The following is a 20,398-nucleotide window of genomic DNA, read 5'->3' as shown; positions in this document are numbered from 1 at the left end:
TAATTCCAGCACTTTGGAAGGCTGAGGCAGGAGGATTGTTTGAGGCCAGGAGTTGAGACCAGCCTGGGCAACATAGCAACATCTCATCTCTATAACTAACTAACTAACTAACTAACTAAATAAATAAATAAATAAATAAAATAAAATAAAATAAAATAATAAAATAGGGCAGTCAGGGACGGCTTGAGTCAGTGACATTCGAGCAAATACATTTAAAATATATTCTCGAATTTAAAACTGTTAATTAAAAAGTAGACTTTAATGTTGAAAATGCAAACTTGGGGAGGGTAGAAAGATCACACACAAGGTTGTCACTTCACACTTGGAGGGTCACACAGCAGCTGGGCAGAGGCGCACCTCACTTCCCAGATGGTGGGGCGACCAGGAAAAGGCGCTCCTCACTTCCCAGAGAGTGGGGCGGCCGGACAGAGGCACTCCCCACTTCCCAGATGAGGGAGGAGTGGCGGGGGCCAGGCAGAGGCCCTCCTCACTTCCCAGACGGTGCAGTGACCGGGCAGAGGCCCTCCTCACCTCCCAGATGGTGGGGTGGCCGGGCAGAGGCCCTCCTCACCTCCCAGATGGTGCAGTGACCGGGCAGAGGCCCTCCTCACCTCCCAGATGGTGGGGTGGCCGGGCAGAGGCCCTCCTCACCTCCCAGATGGTGCAGTGACTGGGCAGAGACCCTCCTCACTTCCCAGACGGTGGGGTGGCCGGGCAGAGGCCCTCCTCACCTCCCAGATGGTTCAGTGACCGGGCAGAGGTGCTACTTACTTCCCAGACAGTGCAATGACTGGGCAGAGGGGCACCTCACTGAGCAAATATTTTATAGGAGGTACAGGAGTGAGTCACATGCACGGCTGCAGAAAGAACATTTCAGGCCACAGGTACTGCAAGAGGCAAGGTCTCTGATGGTGGCAGTAGCAGAAAGAATGAGTCCCAGTGCAGCCAGAGCAGGGGAGCAGGTGGGAGGCCCAGAGATGAGGGCTGGAGGCCAGATGGCACAGGGGCCTGACCACCGCCTCCTCACCCACTCTGCAGGTTGACAAACAGCGCTCGCGCCTGCCAGTCTCCCTGAGCGAGGGCCGCCTGCGTGTGTACCAGAGCGGACCACGGGCCGTGGTGGAGCTGGTCTTTGGGCTGGTGGTCACTTATGACTGGGACTGCCAGCTGGCACTCAGCCTGCCCGCGCGCTTCCAAGACCAGGTGTGCGGGCTGTGTGGCAACTATAATGGTGACCCAGCAGACGACTTCCTCCTGCCTGACGGGGTTCTGGCTCCTGACCCTGTGGAGTTCGCAAGTAGCTGGAAGCTGGATGATGGGGACTACCTGTGTGAGGATGGCTGCCAGAACAACTGTCCCGCCTGCACCCCAGGCCAGGCCCAACACTATGAGGGCGACAGACTCTGTGGCATGCTGACCAAGCTTGATGGCCCCTTCGCTGTCTGCCATGGCACCCTGGACCCCAGGTCCTTCCTGGAGCAGTGTGTATATGACCTGTGTGTGGTCGGTGGGGAGCGGCTCAGCCTGTGCCGTGGCCTCAGCGCCTATGCCCAGGCCTGTCTGGAGCTTGGCATCTCAGTTGGGAACTGGAGACCTCTAGCCAACTGCCGTAAGTGATGCCGTGGGGAGAGCTGGGAGCATACAGTGAGGGGCAGGAGATCCCTAGCATCTGCTCAATATCTGAGAAGTTATTGTGGTTCAGCCTGGTGCTGGGCAATGCCAGGGGCCTAGTGATGGCCAAGACAGCCAGCCACAATGAGCCTAAGGTTGGAGGAGATGTTTCACTAGACATTCATGGTATGGAGGGGTCCAGGCAGGATGGGGAGGCCCACTCGGAGGAGTTGGGGCCAGGATGAGAGAGAGACAGGCGGATGAGTCAGGGCTGGGATTGGGGGGGACACAGGCAGAGGGGTCAGGGCCAGGATGGAGGAAGTCAGTGGGGGCGATGGGAAACCAGAGGAGGTTCCTGGCCCAGCCTGGGGAGCAGGGGTGGTCAGGGAGGGTTTTCTAGAGAAAGGGATGTCCAATTTGAAACCCATAAGAAAGTTGCCAAGAGAAAGAGGAGGAAGTGGGCCGGGCGTGGTGGCTCAAGCCTGTAATCCCAGCACTTTGGGAGGCCGAGACGGGCGGATCACGAGGTCAGGAGATCGAGACCATCCTGGCTAACACGGTGAAACCCAGTCTCTACTAAAAAATACAAAAAACTAGCCGGGTGAGGTGGCGGGCGCCTGTAGTCCCAGCTACTCGGGAGGCTGAGGCAGGAGAATGGCGTAAACCCAGGAGGCAGAGCTTGCAGTGAGCTGAGATCGCACCACTGTACTCCAGCCTGGGCGACAGAGCGAGACTCCATCTCAAAAAATAAAAAAAGAAAGAGGAGGAAGTGAGCTGCAGGCCCAGAGAACAGCATGCTCAAAGGCTTGGCAGGACAGGAATTCGTGTCTGCAGAATCCCGGCACAGACATGTGATGTCTCTTCCTTTGCCTATAGTCCTCCCATGACTCCCATTGCCCTCTAGATGAGGCTCAGGCTCTTTAGCCAGGTGTCCATCTGTTTTATCATTCACTCATTCATTCCACAAGCATTCCTTGAACCCCTGCCTGCCCCCCTGTGCATGCTGATGATATCGAAGGCACAGTGAGGACCAGCATAGATCTGTTCCTGCCCTTGTGAGTGAGGCTCCCAGAGACATGTCCCAGAGGCAGAAAGGACAGGTGGGAGGGAGGAAGAGGCATCCAGGCCCAGGCCCAGAGGGAGGGGAGTAAGTACAGGGGAGACATAGAGGCCACTAGGTGTTTGTCTTGGCTAGTGCTGTCTGTGTCCTCACTGCCCAGTAAGCACTGCCTCCCACCCAACTCCATGCCTGGTGCAAAATGGGAACCAGAGAGTTCATTTATTCTCCCATTCATTTCTGTAGTATTTCCTGAGCACCTGCTGTGCACCAGGCCCTGTCCTTGGTGCTGGGGACTCAACAGTGATTCAGACAGAGCAGGTCCCCACTCCTGTAGAACTTATCTCTTAGAGGGAGGGGATAAACTAGAAAGTATCTTCAGAGAACCAAAGAAACAAGTTCATGCAATGACAGTGACTGTGAGGCTGGTGAAGAGGGTGACCAGGGAAGGCGTTTCTGGACAGATAACATTGGAGCTGAGACCATGGTCAGGCAATGGAGTCAGCTAAGTCCTAACAGTGATGTCCACAGAACGTTTCCCCATAGATCAACTCATTTAATCCCCATAACAACGGTGTGAGGTCTGGACTACATTATCCCATCTTACTGATGGGGAAACTGAGGCACGGGGAGATTGGAGTCAGTGGCTGAGAAGGAGAGATCTGGGATTTGAACCCAGGCCACCTGGGCCCCAGTGGCTTTCTGTGGAAAGGGAAGGCAGAGGGCACAGGCAGTGCAAAGGCCCTGAGGTGGAAGTGTGAGGACCCGGGAGGAGAAGGCAGCTGGGGCTGGGACAGAGTGAGCCCGAGGGAAAGGGAGAGGAGGTGAGGGCTGAGAGATGAGAGGAGCAGATGGCACAGGTCCTCCTGGGGCTTGGGAAGGACTCTGGCGTTCCTCTGAGTGAGAGGAAGCCACGGGAGTGCTCTGAGACAGGGAGGGACCTGATCTGACCCAGACGTTCCCAGATCCCTCCAGCTGGTGTGAGGAACAGGCTGGTGGGGCAGGAGGGAGCCCAGGCAGGAGGCTGCTGCGGTGGATAGGACCAGAGGCAGATTCTGTAACTGGGTAGAATTTTTTTTTTTTTTTTTTTTTTTTTTTTTTTTTTTTTTTTTTTTTGAGACAAAGTCTTGCTCTGCGCCCAGGCTGGAGTGCAATGGTATGGTCTTGGCTCACTGCAACCTCCGCTTTCCTGGTTCAAGCGATTATCCTGCCTCAGCCTCCCGAGTAGCTCGGATTACAGGCGTGCGCCACCACTCCTGGCCAGTCTGGGTAGATTTTGAATATGGAGCTCACAGGACTTGCTGACAGATTGGTTGTCCAGTAAGCGTTAGGGGGTTGGCGGGGTGGAGATTAACTGCATCGCTAGGGTGTGGCGCAGGAGCACCCAGAAGGATGGCAGTGCCATTATCTGAGATGGCGAGCTCTGAGAGAAAAGCAGGGTTTGGGGAGGGAATTCCTGGGCGCTGTCCCCGACAGGGCGCCCTTCGACGGCCCCTGCTGCGCGGGCCTGATCCACCCTCTCTGATCTCCCCGCAGCCCTGTCCTGCCCCGCCAACAGCCGCTATGAGCTCTGCGGCCCTGCCTGCCCGGCCTCCTGCAACGAGGCTGCGGCGCCGTCCAACTGCTCCGGGCGCCCCTGCGTAGAGGGCTGCGTGTGCCTCCCGGGCTTCGTGGCCAGCGGCGGCACCTGCGTGCCGGCCTCGTCGTGCGGCTGCACCTTCCAGGGTCTCCAGCTCGCTCCGGGCCAGGAGGTGTGGGCGGACGAGTCGTGCCGAAGGCGCTGCACCTGCAACGGCGCCACCCATCAGGTGACCTGCCGCGACACACAGGGCTGCCCGGCGGGTGAGATCTGCAGCGACCAGAACGGCCTCCTGGGCTGCTACCCCAATCGCTTCGGGACCTGTCAGGGGTCCGGGGACCCACACTATGTGAGCTTCGACGGCCGGCGCTTCGACTTCATGGGCACCTGCACGTACCTGCTGGTCGGCTCATGCGGCCAGAACGCAGCACTGCCCGCCTTCCGGGTGCTGGTGGAAAATGAGCATCGGGGGAGCCAGACTGTGAGCTACACGCGCGCCGTGCGGGTGGAGGCCCGCGGGGTGAAGGTGGTGGTGCGCCGGGAGTACCCCGGGCAAGTGCTGGTGAGCGACGCAGCGCCCAAGGCTGGGTGGCCGGTCAGGAAATACCCTCTGAAGACTTGGAGCTCTGGGTGGGTCTGGGGGTGGGGGAGGCCCGTTAGAAGATCTTATTTTTTTTCATTTTCCTTTTTCCTTTTTGTGGAGAACGGAGTCTCACTAAGTTGCCCAGGCTGGTCTCCAACTCCTGGGCTCAAGTGACACTCCCTGCCTCAGCTTCCTGAAGTGCTAGGAAGTGAGCAATGATCGCGCCATTGCACTCTGGCCTGGGTGACAGAGTGAGACCCCTGTCTCTATTTTTAAAAGGAAGCTAGTGACCGGGCACGGTGGCTCACGCCTGTAATCCCAGCACTTTGGGAGGCCAAGGAGGGTGGATCATCTGAGGTTTGAGACCAGCCTGACCAACATGGTGAAACCCTCTCTCTACTAAAAATACAAAAAAAAGAAAAAAAAAATTAGCCAGGCGCAGTGGTTCACACCTGTAATCCCAGCTACTAGGGAGACTGAGGGAGAATCACTTGAACCCAGGAGGCAGAGGTTGCAGTGAGCCAAGATTGCACCACTGCACTCCAGCCTGGGCAACAGAGTGAGACCCTGTCAAAAAAAAAAAAAAAAAAAAAAAAAGGAAGCTAATATGGTCGCAGCAGCCTGAGTGAGAGGGACAGTGAGAAGAGGTGAGGTAAGGGAGGTAATGGGGAGATAGACAGATCATGTAGGTTTTGAAGGCCATGGGTGAGGGATTTAAATTTAAGCTGGTGCTTTAGGAATGAAGAGGGGTGAATGGTGAGCCAGGCAGAGGGAACAGCGAGTGCAAAGGCCTTGAGGTGGGACTGAGCATAGTATGTCCAAGAGAATAGCAAGGAGGTCAGGGTAGCTGGAAGTGAGTGAGTTGAAGGTTGGGCCACAGAGCCGTGAATACCCTGACCAGGTGGCCCTCTTGCATCTCCACCCAGGTGGATGACGTCCTTCAGTACCTGCCCTTCCAAGCAGCAGATGGGCAGGTGCAGGTGTTCCGCCAGGGCAGGGACGCTGTCGTGCGCACGGACTTTGGTCTGACTGTCACCTACAACTGGGATGCACGAGTGACTGCCAAGGTGCCCAGTAGCTATGCTGAGGCCCTGTGTGGACTCTGTGGGAACTTCAACGGGGACCCAGCTGACGACCTGGCTCTGCGGGGTGGGGGTCAAGCTGCCAATGCACTGGCTTTTGGGAACAGCTGGCAAGAAGAGACGAGGTCCGGCTGTGGAGCAACTGAACCTGGTGATTGTCCCAAGCTGGACTCCCTGGTGGCCCAGCAGCTGCAGAGCAAGAATGAGTGTGGAATCCTTGCGGACCCCCAGGGGCCCTTCCGAGAGTGCCACAGCAAGCTGGACCCCCAGGGTGCCGTGCGCGACTGTGTGTATGACCGCTGCCTGCTGCCAGGCCAGTCTGGGCCACTATGTGACGCATTGGCCACCTATGCTGCTGCATGCCAGGCTGCTGGAGCCACAGTGCACCCCTGGAGGAGTGAAAAACTTTGCCGTGAGTACCAGAAGTGGCAACTGGGGGACTCAGCCTTATATATATAGTCATTAATGTATAAATATCATTAATTCTTTTAATCCTTATAATAGCCCAATGAGGTGGGGATTGTGGTTATACCCATTTAACAGATGAAGAAATTGAGGTTCAGAAAGGTTCAGTTACACACCTGGGATCATGATAGCTAGAAAGTCACAGATGGTGGTCATGCAATTGGTATTAGTTTTTTTTTTTTTTAGACGGAGTCTCGCTCTGTCACCAGGCTGGAGTGCAGTGGCGTGATCTCGGCTCACTGCAACCTCTGACTCCCTGGTTTAAGCTATTCTCCTGCCTCAGCCTCCAGAGTAGCTGGGATTACAGGCACGCGCCACCACACCCAGCTAATTTTTGTATATTTAGTAGAGATGGGGTTTCACCATGTTGGCCAGGATGGTCTCGATCTCCTGACCTCGTGATCCGCCCACCTCAGCCTCCCAAAGTGCTGGGATTACAGGTGTGAGCCACTGTGCCCGGTGGCAGTTGGTATTTGTAAAATGACTGAGTACACCTGGTGGCCCGGGGTCTGATTCCCACATAACAGCTGTCATTGAGATATGAGCAACAGTATTGTCATTAGGAGTCTCATCCCCCGTCTGGTTCTTTTTGGTCCCCATTTATCCTACCTCACTTATTTACATCTGCCTGACCCCTTGGACAGTCAGTTTGAGAGCCTTGTTTCACAGGTGGGTGCATGAATGGTTTTCCAGTGCCTTTGCTTGCCTATGAAAGAAGTTTGAAAAACCATGTATCCTCTCACCTGATTTTTTTTTTTTTAAGATGGGGTCTTGCTCTGTTGCCTAGGCTGGAGTGCAGTGGTGCAATCATAGCTTACTGCAGCCTGGAACTCCTGGGCTCAAGTGATTCTCCTGCCTCAGCCTCCTGAGTAGCTGAAACGGCAGGCATGTACCACCCCAGCTAATTTTTAAAATTTTTTTATAGAGGCAAGGTTTTGATTTTTTGCCCAGGCTGATCTCGAGCTCTTGGGCTCAAGCAATCCTCGTGCCTCGACCTCTCAAAATACTGGGATTACAGATGTGAGCCATCATACCAGTTTCCTCTCACCTGATTTTTAATTTCTAAAATTCATTATTGAAATATAATACAAATATTTAAAAATACGTACATATCATAAGCTAACAGCTTGATCAGTTTTCACCAAGATAACAAAGCTGTTTGAACAGTCCCAAATTCAAGAAAAAAAACATCCAGGTTCCCAACCCCAAGAAGTAACCACTATTCTGACTTCTAAAGTTTTTGAATTTTGGAATTAATGGAAGCATACATGTCTAGTTTTTCACCTGAAATAATTATAAAATGTATAATTTCCAACAAATGGTAACTTTTGACTTTTAAGAACTTTTTTTTTTGAGATGGAGTCTCACTCTGTCATTCAGGCTGGAGTGCAGTGGCGTGAACTCAGCTCACTGCAACCTCCTCCTCCTGGGTTCAAGCAATTCTCCTGCCTCAGCCTCTCAAGCAGCTGGGACTACAGATGCCCGCCACCACGCTTGGCTAATTTTTTTGTATTTTTAGTAGAGACGGGGTTTCACCATGTTGGCCAGGCTGGTTTTGAACCCCTGACCTCAAATGATCCGCCCAACTCGGTCTCCCAAAGTGCTAGAATTACAGGCGTGAGCCACTGCGCCCAGCCTTAAGAACATTTTTATTAGGGAAAAATTTAAACATACCCAAAGTAAACTAGGATAGTGAGCCCAAATATATCCATCATTTAGTTTCCACAATTATCAACATAATACTGATATTTCAAAATGAAATTATTACTTGACTTATGCTCCTCTTTTAAATGTATTCACCAGATACATAGTCCTCATACATTACATAGTCCTCATAGTTATACATTACAGGCATGAGTCACCACGCCTGGCCAAGTATTTATCCTTTCTCATGATTCTGGGGGCTGCTGAGCTGTTCTCCCAGCCTGGGCCAGCTTGGTTGATCTCTGCAGGCTGTTAGAGGCTCAGCCGAGGCTGGGTAATTGAGGGTGATTTTACACATTGGCAGTTGTCAAGCTGGTTGGTTTGGAGGACCCTCAGCTGGGACTTCTTGTCTCTACTCCACTTGGTCTTATCTTCCAGCAGGTGAGCCCAGGCTTCTTCCCAAGGTGCCCTCAAGATTCCTAAAGCAACAAGAGCACACAAGCCCCAGTGTGCAAGCACTTTCCAAGGCTCTACTTGGTATCATGGTTGCCAATGTCCCATTGGCCAAAGCAAGCACCATGGTCATGCCCAGAGTCAAGACGTGACCCTTGGAAGCCTGTGTCACGATCCCCATCACACTTCTCTGCCACAAGCATACACATATATGACTAAGATTTCAGAATGTTTATAATCCTAGCTACTCAGGATGCTGAGGTGGGAGGATGCCTAGAGGCCTGGAGTTAGAGACCAGCCTGGGCAGCATAGCAAGAGCCTGTTTCTGAAAAACAGTGCAAGCTGGGTGCTGTGGCTCACACCTGTAATCCCAGCACTCTGGGAGGCTGAGGTGGCTGGATCATCTGAGGCCAGGAGTTTGAGACCAGGCTGGCCAACATGGTGAAACCCCATCTCTACTAAAAATACTAAAAATTAGCAGGGTGTGGTGGTGGTTGCCTGTAATCCTAGCTACTCGGGAGGCTCAGGCAGAAGAATCGCTTGAACCAGGGAGGCGGAGGTTGTAGTGAGCCGAGATCACGCCACTGCACTCCAGCCTGGGCAACAGAGCAAGACTCTGTCTCAAAAAATTAAATTAAATTAAATTAAATTAAATTAAATTAATAAAATAAAATAAAATAAGCAGTGCAGTCTCCACCCATCCCAAATCTTAACATGTGGTGTGTTGCCCTGGGATGTGAAAACTCCCGGGACAAAACAGCCTTCTTATAAAAGATATAAGAAGTTTTAGAAATTCCTGAGACTGTAAGACTCTAAGTGGTTTTTTTAATGGAGTAAGATATCATTGCAAGTATTGTTTGTGCACAATTGATAAAAATATTAAACAGAAGTAAATTGTAATGGCCATTTTAATGACATCATTCAGTGAGATGGATGGAGCTTCCCCCCACCCAGTATTTCACATATATTGTTAGAATGAGACAGTGTTCAGCATCAATTCTAATCCTACCTTTTATTTTTGTATATATGATATTTATTTATTTTTGAGATAAGATATTATCCTGTCACAGAGGCTGGAGTCCAGTGGCATGATCACAGCTCACTGTAGCCTCAATCTTTGGGCTCGAGTGGTCCTCCTGTGTCAGCCTCCTGAGTAGCTGGGACTACAGGTGCACACTACCATGCCTGGCTATTTTTTTATTTTTTGTAGACACAAGATCTCACTATGTTGTCTAGGCTGGTCTCAAACTCCTGGGCTCAAGCCATCCTCCCACCTTGGCCTCCCAAAGTGCTGAGATTACAGACTTGAGCCACAGCTCCTGGCTTACATGATATTGATAAGTGGGTGGGAGTGGACGGAGTGCAGGTAGAGTAACATCACTCCATGCTCTGAAACCCTCCTGAGTCATAGGGAAGGCACACAGTGAGACACCACAAAATTTACTTTTTATTATCTGTGAGCCGCCAATTCTATTAGGCCCTCCTTTTGACTTATTACTCAATAATGAGTGAGCATTTGTTGTGTTCACAGTGATAGCAATATTTGAAATTGTCTGTTTATGTCCTCAGAGGTTTCACACCCCAGGGAAGTGTGCCATGTGTTAAGATTCAGGATGGGGCCGGGCGCCGTGGCTCACACCTGTAATCCCAGCACTTTGGGAGGCCGAGGCGGGCAGATCACTTGGGGTGAGGAGTTCAAGACCAGCCTGGCCAATATGGCAAAACCCTGTCTCTACAAAAAATATAAAAATTAGCTAGGCATGGTGGTGAGCGCCTGTAATCCCAGCTACTCAGGAGGTTGAGGCAGGACAATCTTTGCTTAAACCTGGGAGGCAGAGATTGCAGTGAGCCGAGATCACACCACTACACTCCAGCCTGGCCCATAGATCGAGACTCTGTCTCAAAAAAAAAAAAAAAAAAAAAAAGATTCAGGATGGGTTGGGGACTACACTGTTCTCTTCCGTAAAGTGGAGAAAGCACGCTTGTGAAGGGGACAGGGGGACAATGGGAAGCGGGAATGCTCCTCTAACAGAGCATTCTTGGGCTGTCCTTTTAGGGAGGACGCGTATAATTCCAGCTGGCAGTTGTGTGACACGCATCCCACTGGGCAGGTCCTGTTCTAAGGGTTTCTCGTTGAATCCTCACAACCACCCCGTGAGGTGGAATTGCTCTTATTTCTACTTTACAAGATGAAGAAAGAGAACCACAGAGATGTTAAGGAACTAGCCTGAGGTCACACAGCTGGTGGGGTGATTTGAACAGGCTGGCTCCTGATTTTGTGCTGTTAATTATTAGACTCTGTGGCCTCTGTGAAAATTGAGAATCTCTTGTTTCCTCAAAATTCCTCTTGTCCTTCTACCCCTTGGAAGTTCTAGAAGACTGGATCATGAGGGCTTAGACATGCAGATGGAGGCCTGACCCAGCTTCAACAATTATTGGTATTTTGCCATTCTTAGTTCCTCTACATCTCACTCCAGCCCCTCTTTTTTTTATATAGAATATTTTAGATCAAATTCTAGGCAGATGAGTTCTCCTCTAACTACTTCAGTAAGCATCTGTATTCAGCAACAAAAATGGACTTTTAAGGAACAGGACTTCCCTTTTCATGCCTGTAATCCCAGCACTTTGGGAGGCCTAGGTGGAAGGATCACTGGAGGCCAGGAGTTCAAGACCAGCCTGGGCAACATAACAAAACCCTGTCTCTACAAAAATAAAAATAAAGAATAAGCCGGGCGTGGTGACTAGTGCCTATCATTTCAGCTACTCAGGAGGCTAAGGTGGGAGAATATCTTCAGCCCAGGAGGTGGAGGCGGCAGTGAGCCAAGACTGTGCCACTGCACTCCAGTGAGACCCTGTCTCTAAAAAAAAAAAAAAAAAAAAGGAAGAAAGAGATATGAGGGCATGTGGTAATTAATTACCAGTAACAAAAATAATATCAATTCCCTAACATCATGTAAAGCCCAATCTGGGTTCAAATTTTCCCAACTGTCTAAAAAAAAAAAAAAAAAGGTTTTTTTCTATTTTGTTTGGCTCTAGAACCAAACCAAATACACATACTGCATTGGATTGATCTACCTTGTTGCTTTTACTCTGTCAGAATTTCCTTCCTTTGTTCCTCCCAACATAGTATTTTGAAAATTGTCAAATATACAAAAAAGTTGAAATAATTTTACAGTGAAGACCCATAAACCTGCCAGCTGGACTCTACACTCTAATCCTGTTTCTTTTCTTTTTCTTTCTTTTTTTTTTTTTTTGAGACGGAGTCTCGCTCTGTCGCCCAATCTGTAGTGCAGTGGCACGATCTCGGCTCACTGCAACCTCCGCCTCCCAGGTTCAAGCGATTCTCCCACCTCAGCCTCCCACGTAGCTGGGATTACAGATGTGCGCCACCATGCCCAGCTAATTTTTGTATTTTGGTAGAAATGGGTTTTACCATGTTGGCTAGGGTGGTTTCAAACTCCTGACCTCAAGTGATCCTCCCGCCTCGGCTTCCCAAAGTGCCGTGATTACACGTGTGAGCTACCGCGCCCAGCCTCTACACTCTAATTCTAATTCACTCACTTGCCTTATCACGTATCTGTCCCTCCATCCAGCTCTTCCTTTTGTTTATGTCACTTCATTATTGGGAAAGATAGGTCATTTATCCTGCAGAATTTTCTATTTTCAGGATCTGGCTAGTTGCTATTTTGGAGTGTTATTGAACTTGTCCCTATGTCCCCATGATTCTCCTGTAAGCTGGATGTTAGCTTCAGAACAGCACCACCCAGCAGAACTTCAATGATGACAGCTCCATATTTGAGCTGTTCAAATACATACCAGGTTGCCACAGGTCACATGTGGCTGCTGAGCGCTTGCAGTGAGGATGTTGTGACTGAAGGGCTAAAGCTTCAATTTTGTTACATTTTAATTAATTTACATCTAAATGGTCCCAAGTGGCTAGTGGCTACTGTATTAGACAGCACAGATAGAGATTTAATGTGGTTTAGTTTTAGCCACTTAGATTTGCTTTTTGTAGACTGGAGTGACTGGAGTGACTGGAGTTTGGGGAGGGGAGAAGGGAGGGTTTTTTTTATAACACTGGCTAAATATTTTAATTTAATTACTGCTATAGAAGGAAGAAGCTAAAAGTATGGCATTCACAAATACACTGCATAGATTATACACACACACACACACAAATATATACATATGCATGTTTAAAATATATACCACATATCAACACCATGTATCCAACTTGAATAAGGTCATTAAAGACATAATAGAAGGCCGGGTGTGGTGGCTTATTCCTGTAATCCCAGCACTTCGGGAGGCTGACGCAGGGGGACTGCTTGAGCCCAGCAGTTTGAGGCCAGCCTAGGCAACATAGCGAGACCCCATCTCTACACAAAATTTAAAAAGTTAGCCAGGCATGGTGGTGCACATCTATAGTTCCGGCTACTCAGGAGGCCGAAGTGGGAGGATTGCTTGAGCCCAGGAGGTCAAAGCTGCAGTGAGCTGTGATAGCAAGCACCACCGAGCTCCATCCAGTCTGAGTAACAGAGTGACCCATTTCTCAAAAAAAAAGAAAAAAAGAAAAAAACCATAATAGACAACTCCAAACTACAGTTAAATTGGGAAAGAATCTTAATTATCAGGATCAGATTAACTGCGATGTAATGTGTTCCCCAAGCTCCCTGCAATGGGACCGCTTGTGTGTGAGTGTCTTTGAGCATCTGTGTGTGCATACGAATGTGTTGGGGGACCGCTTGTGTGTGAGTGTGTTTGAGTGTGTGTGTGCATATGAATGTATTGGGGCTGGGGAGTATCGAGTCCTGCTCCCTAGGAGCAGGAATTCTTGATCTTGATGTCTCCTCTCCCTGCAGCACTGAGCTGTCCACCCAACAGCCACTATGAGGCGTGTTCCTACGGCTGCCCGCTGTCCTGTGGAGACCTCCCAGTGCACGGAGGCTGTGGCTCAGAATGCCATGAGGGCTGCGTGTGCGATGAGGGCTTTGCGCTCAGTGGTGAGTCCTGCCTGCCTCTGGCCTCCTGTGGCTGCGTACACCAGGGCACCTACTACCCACCAGGCCAGACCTTCTACCCTGGCCCCGGGTGTGATTCCCTTTGCCACTGCCAGGAGGACGGCCTAGTATCCTGTGAGCCCTCCAGCTGCGGCCCGCACGAGGCCTGCCAGCCATCCGGTGGCAGCTTGGGCTGTGTGGCCGTGGGCTCTGCCACCTGCCAGGCGTCGGGAGACCCCCACTACACCACCTTCGATGGCCGCCGCTTCGACTTCATGGGCACCTGCGTGTATGTGCTGGCTCAGACCTGCGGCACCCGGCCTGGCCTGCATCAGTTTGCCGTCCTGCAGGAGAACGTGGCCTGGGGTAATGGGCGAGTCAGTGTGACCAGGGTGATCACGGTCCAGGTGGGAAACTTCACCCTGCGGCTGGAGCAGAGACAGTGGAAGGTCACGGTGAGAGCAGATGGGGAGCACGGGGGTGAGGGTCCTGTGGGTGGGTGGGGCACAGGCAGTGCTCAGCCCAGAAGTTGGGGACACAGAGATGAGAGTGCATGTGCGAGGCCTGGGGTCCCTGAGGACAGAAGCTGCCAATAAGAACCCAGCGTGGGAAGCCAATGAGGGAGGTATCATCAGGGACTTGGGAGCTGCTCCCCAATCTCTGTCCCTCAGTCTCCACCCTCTCTTCACCTCCATGCATTGACTTTTCTTTTTTTCTTTTTCTTTCTTTCTTTCTTTTTTTTTTTTTTTGAGATGGAGTATCATTCTGTCACCCAGGCTACAATGCAATGGTGCAACCTGGGCTTACTACAACCTCCGCCTCCTGGGTTCAATCAATTCTCCTGCCTCAGCCTCCCAAGTAGCTGGGATTACAGGTGCCCACCACTACAACTGGCTAATTTTTGTATTTAGTAGAGACAGGATTTCGTCATGTTGTCCAGGCTGGTCTCAAATGTCTGACCTTGTGATCCGCCTGCCTCAGCCTCCCAAAGTGCTGGGATTACAGGGGTGAACCACTGCGCCTGGCCGGATGGACTTTTCACTCCAAATCTCTCCCACCCTCTCCTCCCTTCCTCCCCATCCTCTCCCCACCTCAATCCTGGATTCTGTCCTACTCACCTCCCTATTCTGCCACTCATTGGCAGGACGTGGTGCCATCAGAGGTTGAGAAAGCCCAAGGCTTGAGAAGCTTCATGGGCAGGGGACAATCTGTGGGTGACACTATCACCCCCTTAACAACAACAACAGCAGCTATAGTTTCTATACAGCTGACTGCAGACCTTTTGGCTGCCAGGCACTTCATGTCCATGGTGTCTGTATGTGTGCACCAGGAGCTGCAGGCACTATGACTTGCTTTATTTTTCAGAGTGGGGTGGCCCATCACTGGCCATAGTCCCCCAGCAAAGGTGGAGCTTGAACCCCGTGCTGCTCTGCAGAACTTTTCTTACCAAGAAGATCTGGTCTCATATGAACACTGACATCTCAGTTACGGTGGAGGAGTTTCCCCTGAGATCCCACTGAAACACACACATGCAGCTGTTTCTCTGGTAGCAGTATTGGCGAAGGTGCTGATAAATTGCTGACTTAATCTGGTGAACTGGACAACTGCGACTTTTTTTTTTTTTTTTTTTTTTTGAGACAGAAACTCACTTTGTCACCGAGGCTAGAGTGTAGGACGCAATCTTGACTCGCTGCAACTTCTTCCTGTTGGTTTCAAGTGATTCTCCTGTCTCAGCTACAAGCACCGGCCACCATGCCCAGCTACTTTTTTGTATTTTTAGTAGAGATGGGGGTTTTACCATGTTGCCCACGATGGTCTCAATCTCCTGACCTCGGGATCCACCCACCTTGGCCTCCCAAAATGCTGGCAGTACAGGTGTGAACCACCATGCCTGGCCAAATTTTTTTTGTATAGAGAGGGGTCTTGCTATGTTGCCCAGGCTGGTCTTGAACTCCTGGGCTCAGGAGACCCTCCCACCTTGGCCTCCCAAAGTGCTGGAATTACAGCTGTGAACCACTGCTCCTGACCAATTTTTTTTTATTTTTTTTATTTTGTAGAGACAGGATCTCCATATTTTACTCAGGCTGACCTTGAACTCCTGGGCTCAAGTGATCTTCCCACCTTGACCTCTCAAAGTGCTGCGATTATAGACACGAGCCACTGTGCCCCATCCAGGGGTGGATTTATGAGGCTTTGTTGGTGCCTAGTAATCTTAAACTGAAACCACTGGTCCTCAGCTCATAGGTTTGAGTTCATTTCCCCAAGAATTTAGTCTAACTTTCCACCCGCTGATGCTTTAAAGCATAAACCTGTGGTGTCCGTTTACTCTTCAGAAGAAAAACCTCCATTCATAGCTGCTAGTAACGGCAGATGCTCCTGAAGCATGCATGCTATGCCAGCCATGTTTCTCAGCACTTTACAGACATTAATTTATTTGATCCTGACAACAGTTCCATGGGGCAAACACCTTATTCCCACCTGAGAGATGAGGAAACAGAAACAGGGAGAGGTGACTCACTTGCCCAAGGTCACAAAGAGGGTAAGGGGGAAACTGTTTGAACTTGGGCAAGTGGCTCTGGGGGCCATTATTGCTTATTAATGCCTGCATCGAGTGGTACATAAAGGATAGCTGGAGGCTCGTTATTTCATTGAGACCTGTGTTCATTTCCCGTGGTGCCATAACAAATTACCACAAGCTTGGTGGCTTAAAACAATAGAAATGTACTTTCCCACAGTCCTGGATGCCAGAAGTTCAACATCAGGGTGTCGGCAGAGCTGCACGGCCTCCAAAGGCACTGGTTGGGGAATCTTGCTTTCCCTTTCCAGCTCTGGAGGCTCCAGGTTCTCTGGGCTTGTGACCACACCATTCTAATCTGTGCCTTCATCTTCATGTGGCCGTTTCTGTGTGTCTCTGTGTCTTTTTCTTTCTGGCTCTTATAAGGACACCTGCCATTGGATTTAGGGGCCCAGCTTAATCCAGGACAATCTCATGTTGACGTTATTTCCCTGAATTCATCTGCAAAGAACTTTATTCCAATTAAGCTCACATTATGGGATTCTGGGTGAATATGCATTTTATGGACCACCATTCAATCCACTATGAGGCCCTATTATTCTACCAGTTTTAGAGATACAAAAAGTGAAGACCTAAGAGGTGAGGACACACAGATCTTCAGCATCAGGCATGGGCTTGAACTAGGGTCCGACCTCCACTCAAAGTTTATTTTCTGAAGCGTGGCCTGCCTCTCTCGCCTCCCAGGTGAACGGTGTGGACATGAAGCTGCCCGTGGTGCTGGCCAACGGCCAGATCCGAGCCTCCCAGCATGGTTCAGACGTTGTGATTGAGACCGACTTCGGCCTGCGTGTGGCCTATGACCTTGTGTACTATGTGCGGGTCACCATCCCCGGAAACTACTACCAGCAGATGTGTGGCCTGTGTGGGAACTACAACGGCGACCCCAAGGATGACTTCCAGAAGCCCAACGGCTCGCAGGCAGGCAACGCCAATGACTTCGGCAACTCCTGGGAGGAGGCGGTACCTGGCTCTCCCTGCCTGCCGCCACCCACCTGCCCGCCAGGGAGCGAGGGCTGTGACACCAGCAAGTGTCCTCCCGAGCAGGAGAAGAAGTATGAGAAGGAGGAGTTCTGTGGGCTCCTCTCCAGCGCCACAGGGCCACTGGCCTCCTGCCACAAGCTGGTGGATCCCCAGGGTCCCTTGCAAGATTGCGTCTTTGATCTCTGCCTGGGTGGTGGGAACCTGAGCATTCTCTGCAGCAACATCCATGCCTATGTGAGTGCTTGCCAGGCGGCTGGAGGCCACGTGAAGCCCTGGAGGACGGAAACTTTCTGTCGTGAGTGAGGGAGAGCCAGAGGGGCAGGGAGGGGAGAGGTTGAAGCACAGAAGGGTAGACCCTGGGCCTTGCAGCCCCTCCCTCCCCAGGGCTCTGATGGGCACCCCCTCCTTGCAGCCATTAAGTGCCCAGCGAACAGCCACTACGAGCTCTGCGCGGACACCTGCTCCCTGGGCTGCGCGGCTCTCAGTGCCCCTCTGCAGTGCCCAGATGAGTGTGCTGAAGGCTGCCAGTGTGACGCCGGCTTCCTCTACAACGGTGAAGCCTGCGTGCCCATCCAGCAGTGCGGCTGCTACCACAATGGTGTCTACTATGAGGTAGGAACCTAGTCATCTGGGGCAGAATATGGGGCCTCATGCTTCCCACTCCTCATCAGCCCCACAGCCTACTTGGTCTACTTGTTCTCTTATTTATTTCTTTTAGAGTCAGGGTCTCACTCTGTCACCCAGGCTGGAGTGCAGTGGTACGGTCATAGCTTACTGCAGCCCTGAGTTCCTTGGCTCAAGCAAGTATTTGGGACTACAGGCATTCACCAGCAAGCCCAGCAAGTTTTTAATTTTCTTGTGGAGACATAGATATGGGGGCATCTCACTATGTTGCTCAGGCTGGTTGTGAACTCCAGGCCTCAAGCCATCTTCCCACCTTGCCCTCCCCAAGTGTTGGGATTAATGGCATAAGCCACCATGCCTGGGTGACTCAGCCTCTCTCTCTGTTTTTTGGGTTTTTTTGAGACTGAGTCTTACTCTGTCGTCCAGGCTGGAGTGCAACCTCCGCCTCCTGGGTTCAAGCTTACTGCAACCTCAGCCTCCCAGGTTCAAGTAATTCTCCTGCCTCAGCCTCCCGAGAAGCTGGGACTACAGGCACGGGCCACCACACACAGTTAATTTGGTAGAGATGGGATTTTGCCATATTGGCCAGGCTGGTCTCGAACTCTTGACTTCAAGTGATCCTCCCGCCTTGGCCTCCCAAACTGCAGGGATTACAGGTGTGAGCCACTGCAGCTAGTCTACTCAGCCTCTTGAATGTCTCTTGTACCCACTCCTTTCCCCGTCCCCATGGTCCTCCTGTGGTCCAGCTGGTCCTCTCCCACCTGGGTCCCTCCCAGCTCCTACCTTTGCTCCCTCTGGTCCACCCTCCACATGGCAGTGGTAAAGATCTTCCTAAATATGACCATAGGCTCCGAAGCTTTAAACCCTTCCCTGACTCCCCAGGTCGAGTTGTGGCTTTGCCTTCCAGGTCTGGATGAAGGGAGCCTTTCTGACCACAAAGACAAGATTTTCATCTGTTATACCAGCTGCTAACACCCTCTGTTTCCCTTTCCCACTGTCTCCCTGTTGGTCCTTTTTCTTTGACTGGAGCATGTATTTGTCTAATGTCCGTCTCCCTTGCAGGACTGTGAGCTGCCCGAGGGGTGGGACCCTCTCTCTGTTGTTCTCTTCACATGAGTAATAGTAATAATAATAGAAAATATGTAGATAGTGCTTACTATGTATCTGGTAATGTTTTAAGTGCTATGTGTGCATATTTTACATACACATTACATATCTAAAAATTTTTTATTCTGAAAATTTTCAAACATGCAAAAAGTAAGAGAACAGTGGAATGACTGTCCATGTACTTACCCATCACTTAGCTTAAAAAATAAGCCACATCCTCCCAATCTTGTTTCATGTCTACCCCACTTATCTCTCCTATCTGAATGATTTAAGGGACGCCTTTTTCCTTTCATCTGCACTTTACATGTGTTATTAACTCGGTTATAGTTCCATAGGCAAGTGCTACTATTATCAGCAATTTGCAAATCAGGAAACTGAGCCATAAAGAGGTGAAGTAACTTGCTCAGAGTCACACAGTTGGGAAACAGAAGAAATGGGCTTCAAGCCCAGGCGATCTGCCCTTAGTTACTATGTCACACTGTTTCTCCTACAGCAGAGATTGAGCGGATATTTTGGAATGAATGAGTTGATGAATAAAAGTGAATGAACAAATGTACAAATGAATGACGGCCCCAAACCCATGCTGTGCCTCAGCTTCACAGACAGGGCGCCATCCTGCTGAGAGATGTCCCTTGTCTGTGATGTCTGCAAACCCCTCTGTGCCCAGAATGCCAGAGATGTGAGAGTCAGCTCCCACCCATGGTGTCTGATGGCCGTGCCCTCTCTCCCCACAGCCGGAGCAGACAGTCCTCATTGACGACTGTCGGCAGCAGTGTACGTGCCATGCGGGTGAAGGTGTGCTGTGCCAGAAACACAGCTGCAAGCCGGGGCAGGTGTGCCAGCCCTCCGGAGGCGTCCTGAGCTGCATCACCAAAGGTGCTGGGCTGGGCTGGGACTGGGGCTGATGCGACTATGGATGGAGTACAGGGACTCTGGGGCCGAGGGTGATGTGACTGGGGTGTACATGGCGGGAGGTGCACAGAACTAATGATGGAGGTCGCAGACCTGGAGACCCCTGGGCTGGGTTTCACAGGGCCAGGGCCACCTACTGTGGGAGGCAGGGACCCTTAGGGAAAATCCAGGCTGTGGGGACCCTCAGAGGTTTCTCAGGGTTGATGTCAGAGACCCTCGGTATAAGGCAGGGACAGGCGCGCGTTTGCTGATACGGGCTACATGGTAAATGTTTCAGCTTGCAGGCTGTATGGTCTCGTTCCAACTACTCACTCTGCCATTGTGGCATGAAAGTAGCCGTAGACTATATAAGTGAAGAGGTGAGGCTGCTATAAGACTTTAGAATACAAGAGCAGCAGCCTAGGGGGCCATGGTGAGCTGACCGCTGGTGCGTGGAATTAGGCCTGGGGTTCAGACACTAGCACCAAAGGGCAGGGGAGAGACTGGGATCCCAGGGACAGAGACAGAGCAGAGTTCTGAGTTTGAGGCACAGAGACCCCACCAAGGCAGAACATTGGATATGGGGACCCCTCTCAGGTGGGAGATCAGGATTTCTAGGGGTATAGTCTCCGATGTGGGAACCCTCCAGACTAAATCTAGGACACAGAGCCACCCCCAGGGCTCATTTCTTAGGACGACGAGCAGAGAACCCTCCTGTCCGCATGGATAAGAGAATAAGAGCTCCA

The 20,398-nt window shown here is 51.0% G+C and overlaps 1 protein-coding gene across 1 annotated transcript in view; it reads left to right on the top strand.

Moving 5' to 3' along the window:
* The window catches only part of FCGBP (Fc gamma binding protein), a 95,216-nt gene that overhangs the window by 22,556 nt on the left and 52,262 nt on the right, over positions 1-20,398 (top strand). Inside the window, exons 5-11 of the mRNA XM_028838934.2 lie at positions 1,039-1,609; positions 4,205-4,809; positions 5,757-6,324; positions 13,337-13,929; positions 16,734-17,325; positions 17,443-17,642; positions 19,496-19,637. Of these exons, the coding sequence (XP_028694767.2) occupies positions 1,039-1,609; positions 4,205-4,809; positions 5,757-6,324; positions 13,337-13,929; positions 16,734-17,325; positions 17,443-17,642; positions 19,496-19,637 (3,271 nt within the window). The remainder of the gene's footprint in view (positions 1-1,038; positions 1,610-4,204; positions 4,810-5,756; positions 6,325-13,336; positions 13,930-16,733; positions 17,326-17,442; positions 17,643-19,495; positions 19,638-20,398) is intronic.

This window comes from Macaca mulatta, chromosome 19 (genome assembly GCF_049350105.2).
Source record: "Macaca mulatta isolate MMU2019108-1 chromosome 19, T2T-MMU8v2.0, whole genome shotgun sequence".
Classification (NCBI taxonomy): Eukaryota; Metazoa; Chordata; class Mammalia; order Primates; family Cercopithecidae; genus Macaca; species Macaca mulatta.
Note: the sequence above shows the minus strand (reverse complement) of the source record. Positions and strands in the feature narration are given on the sequence as shown.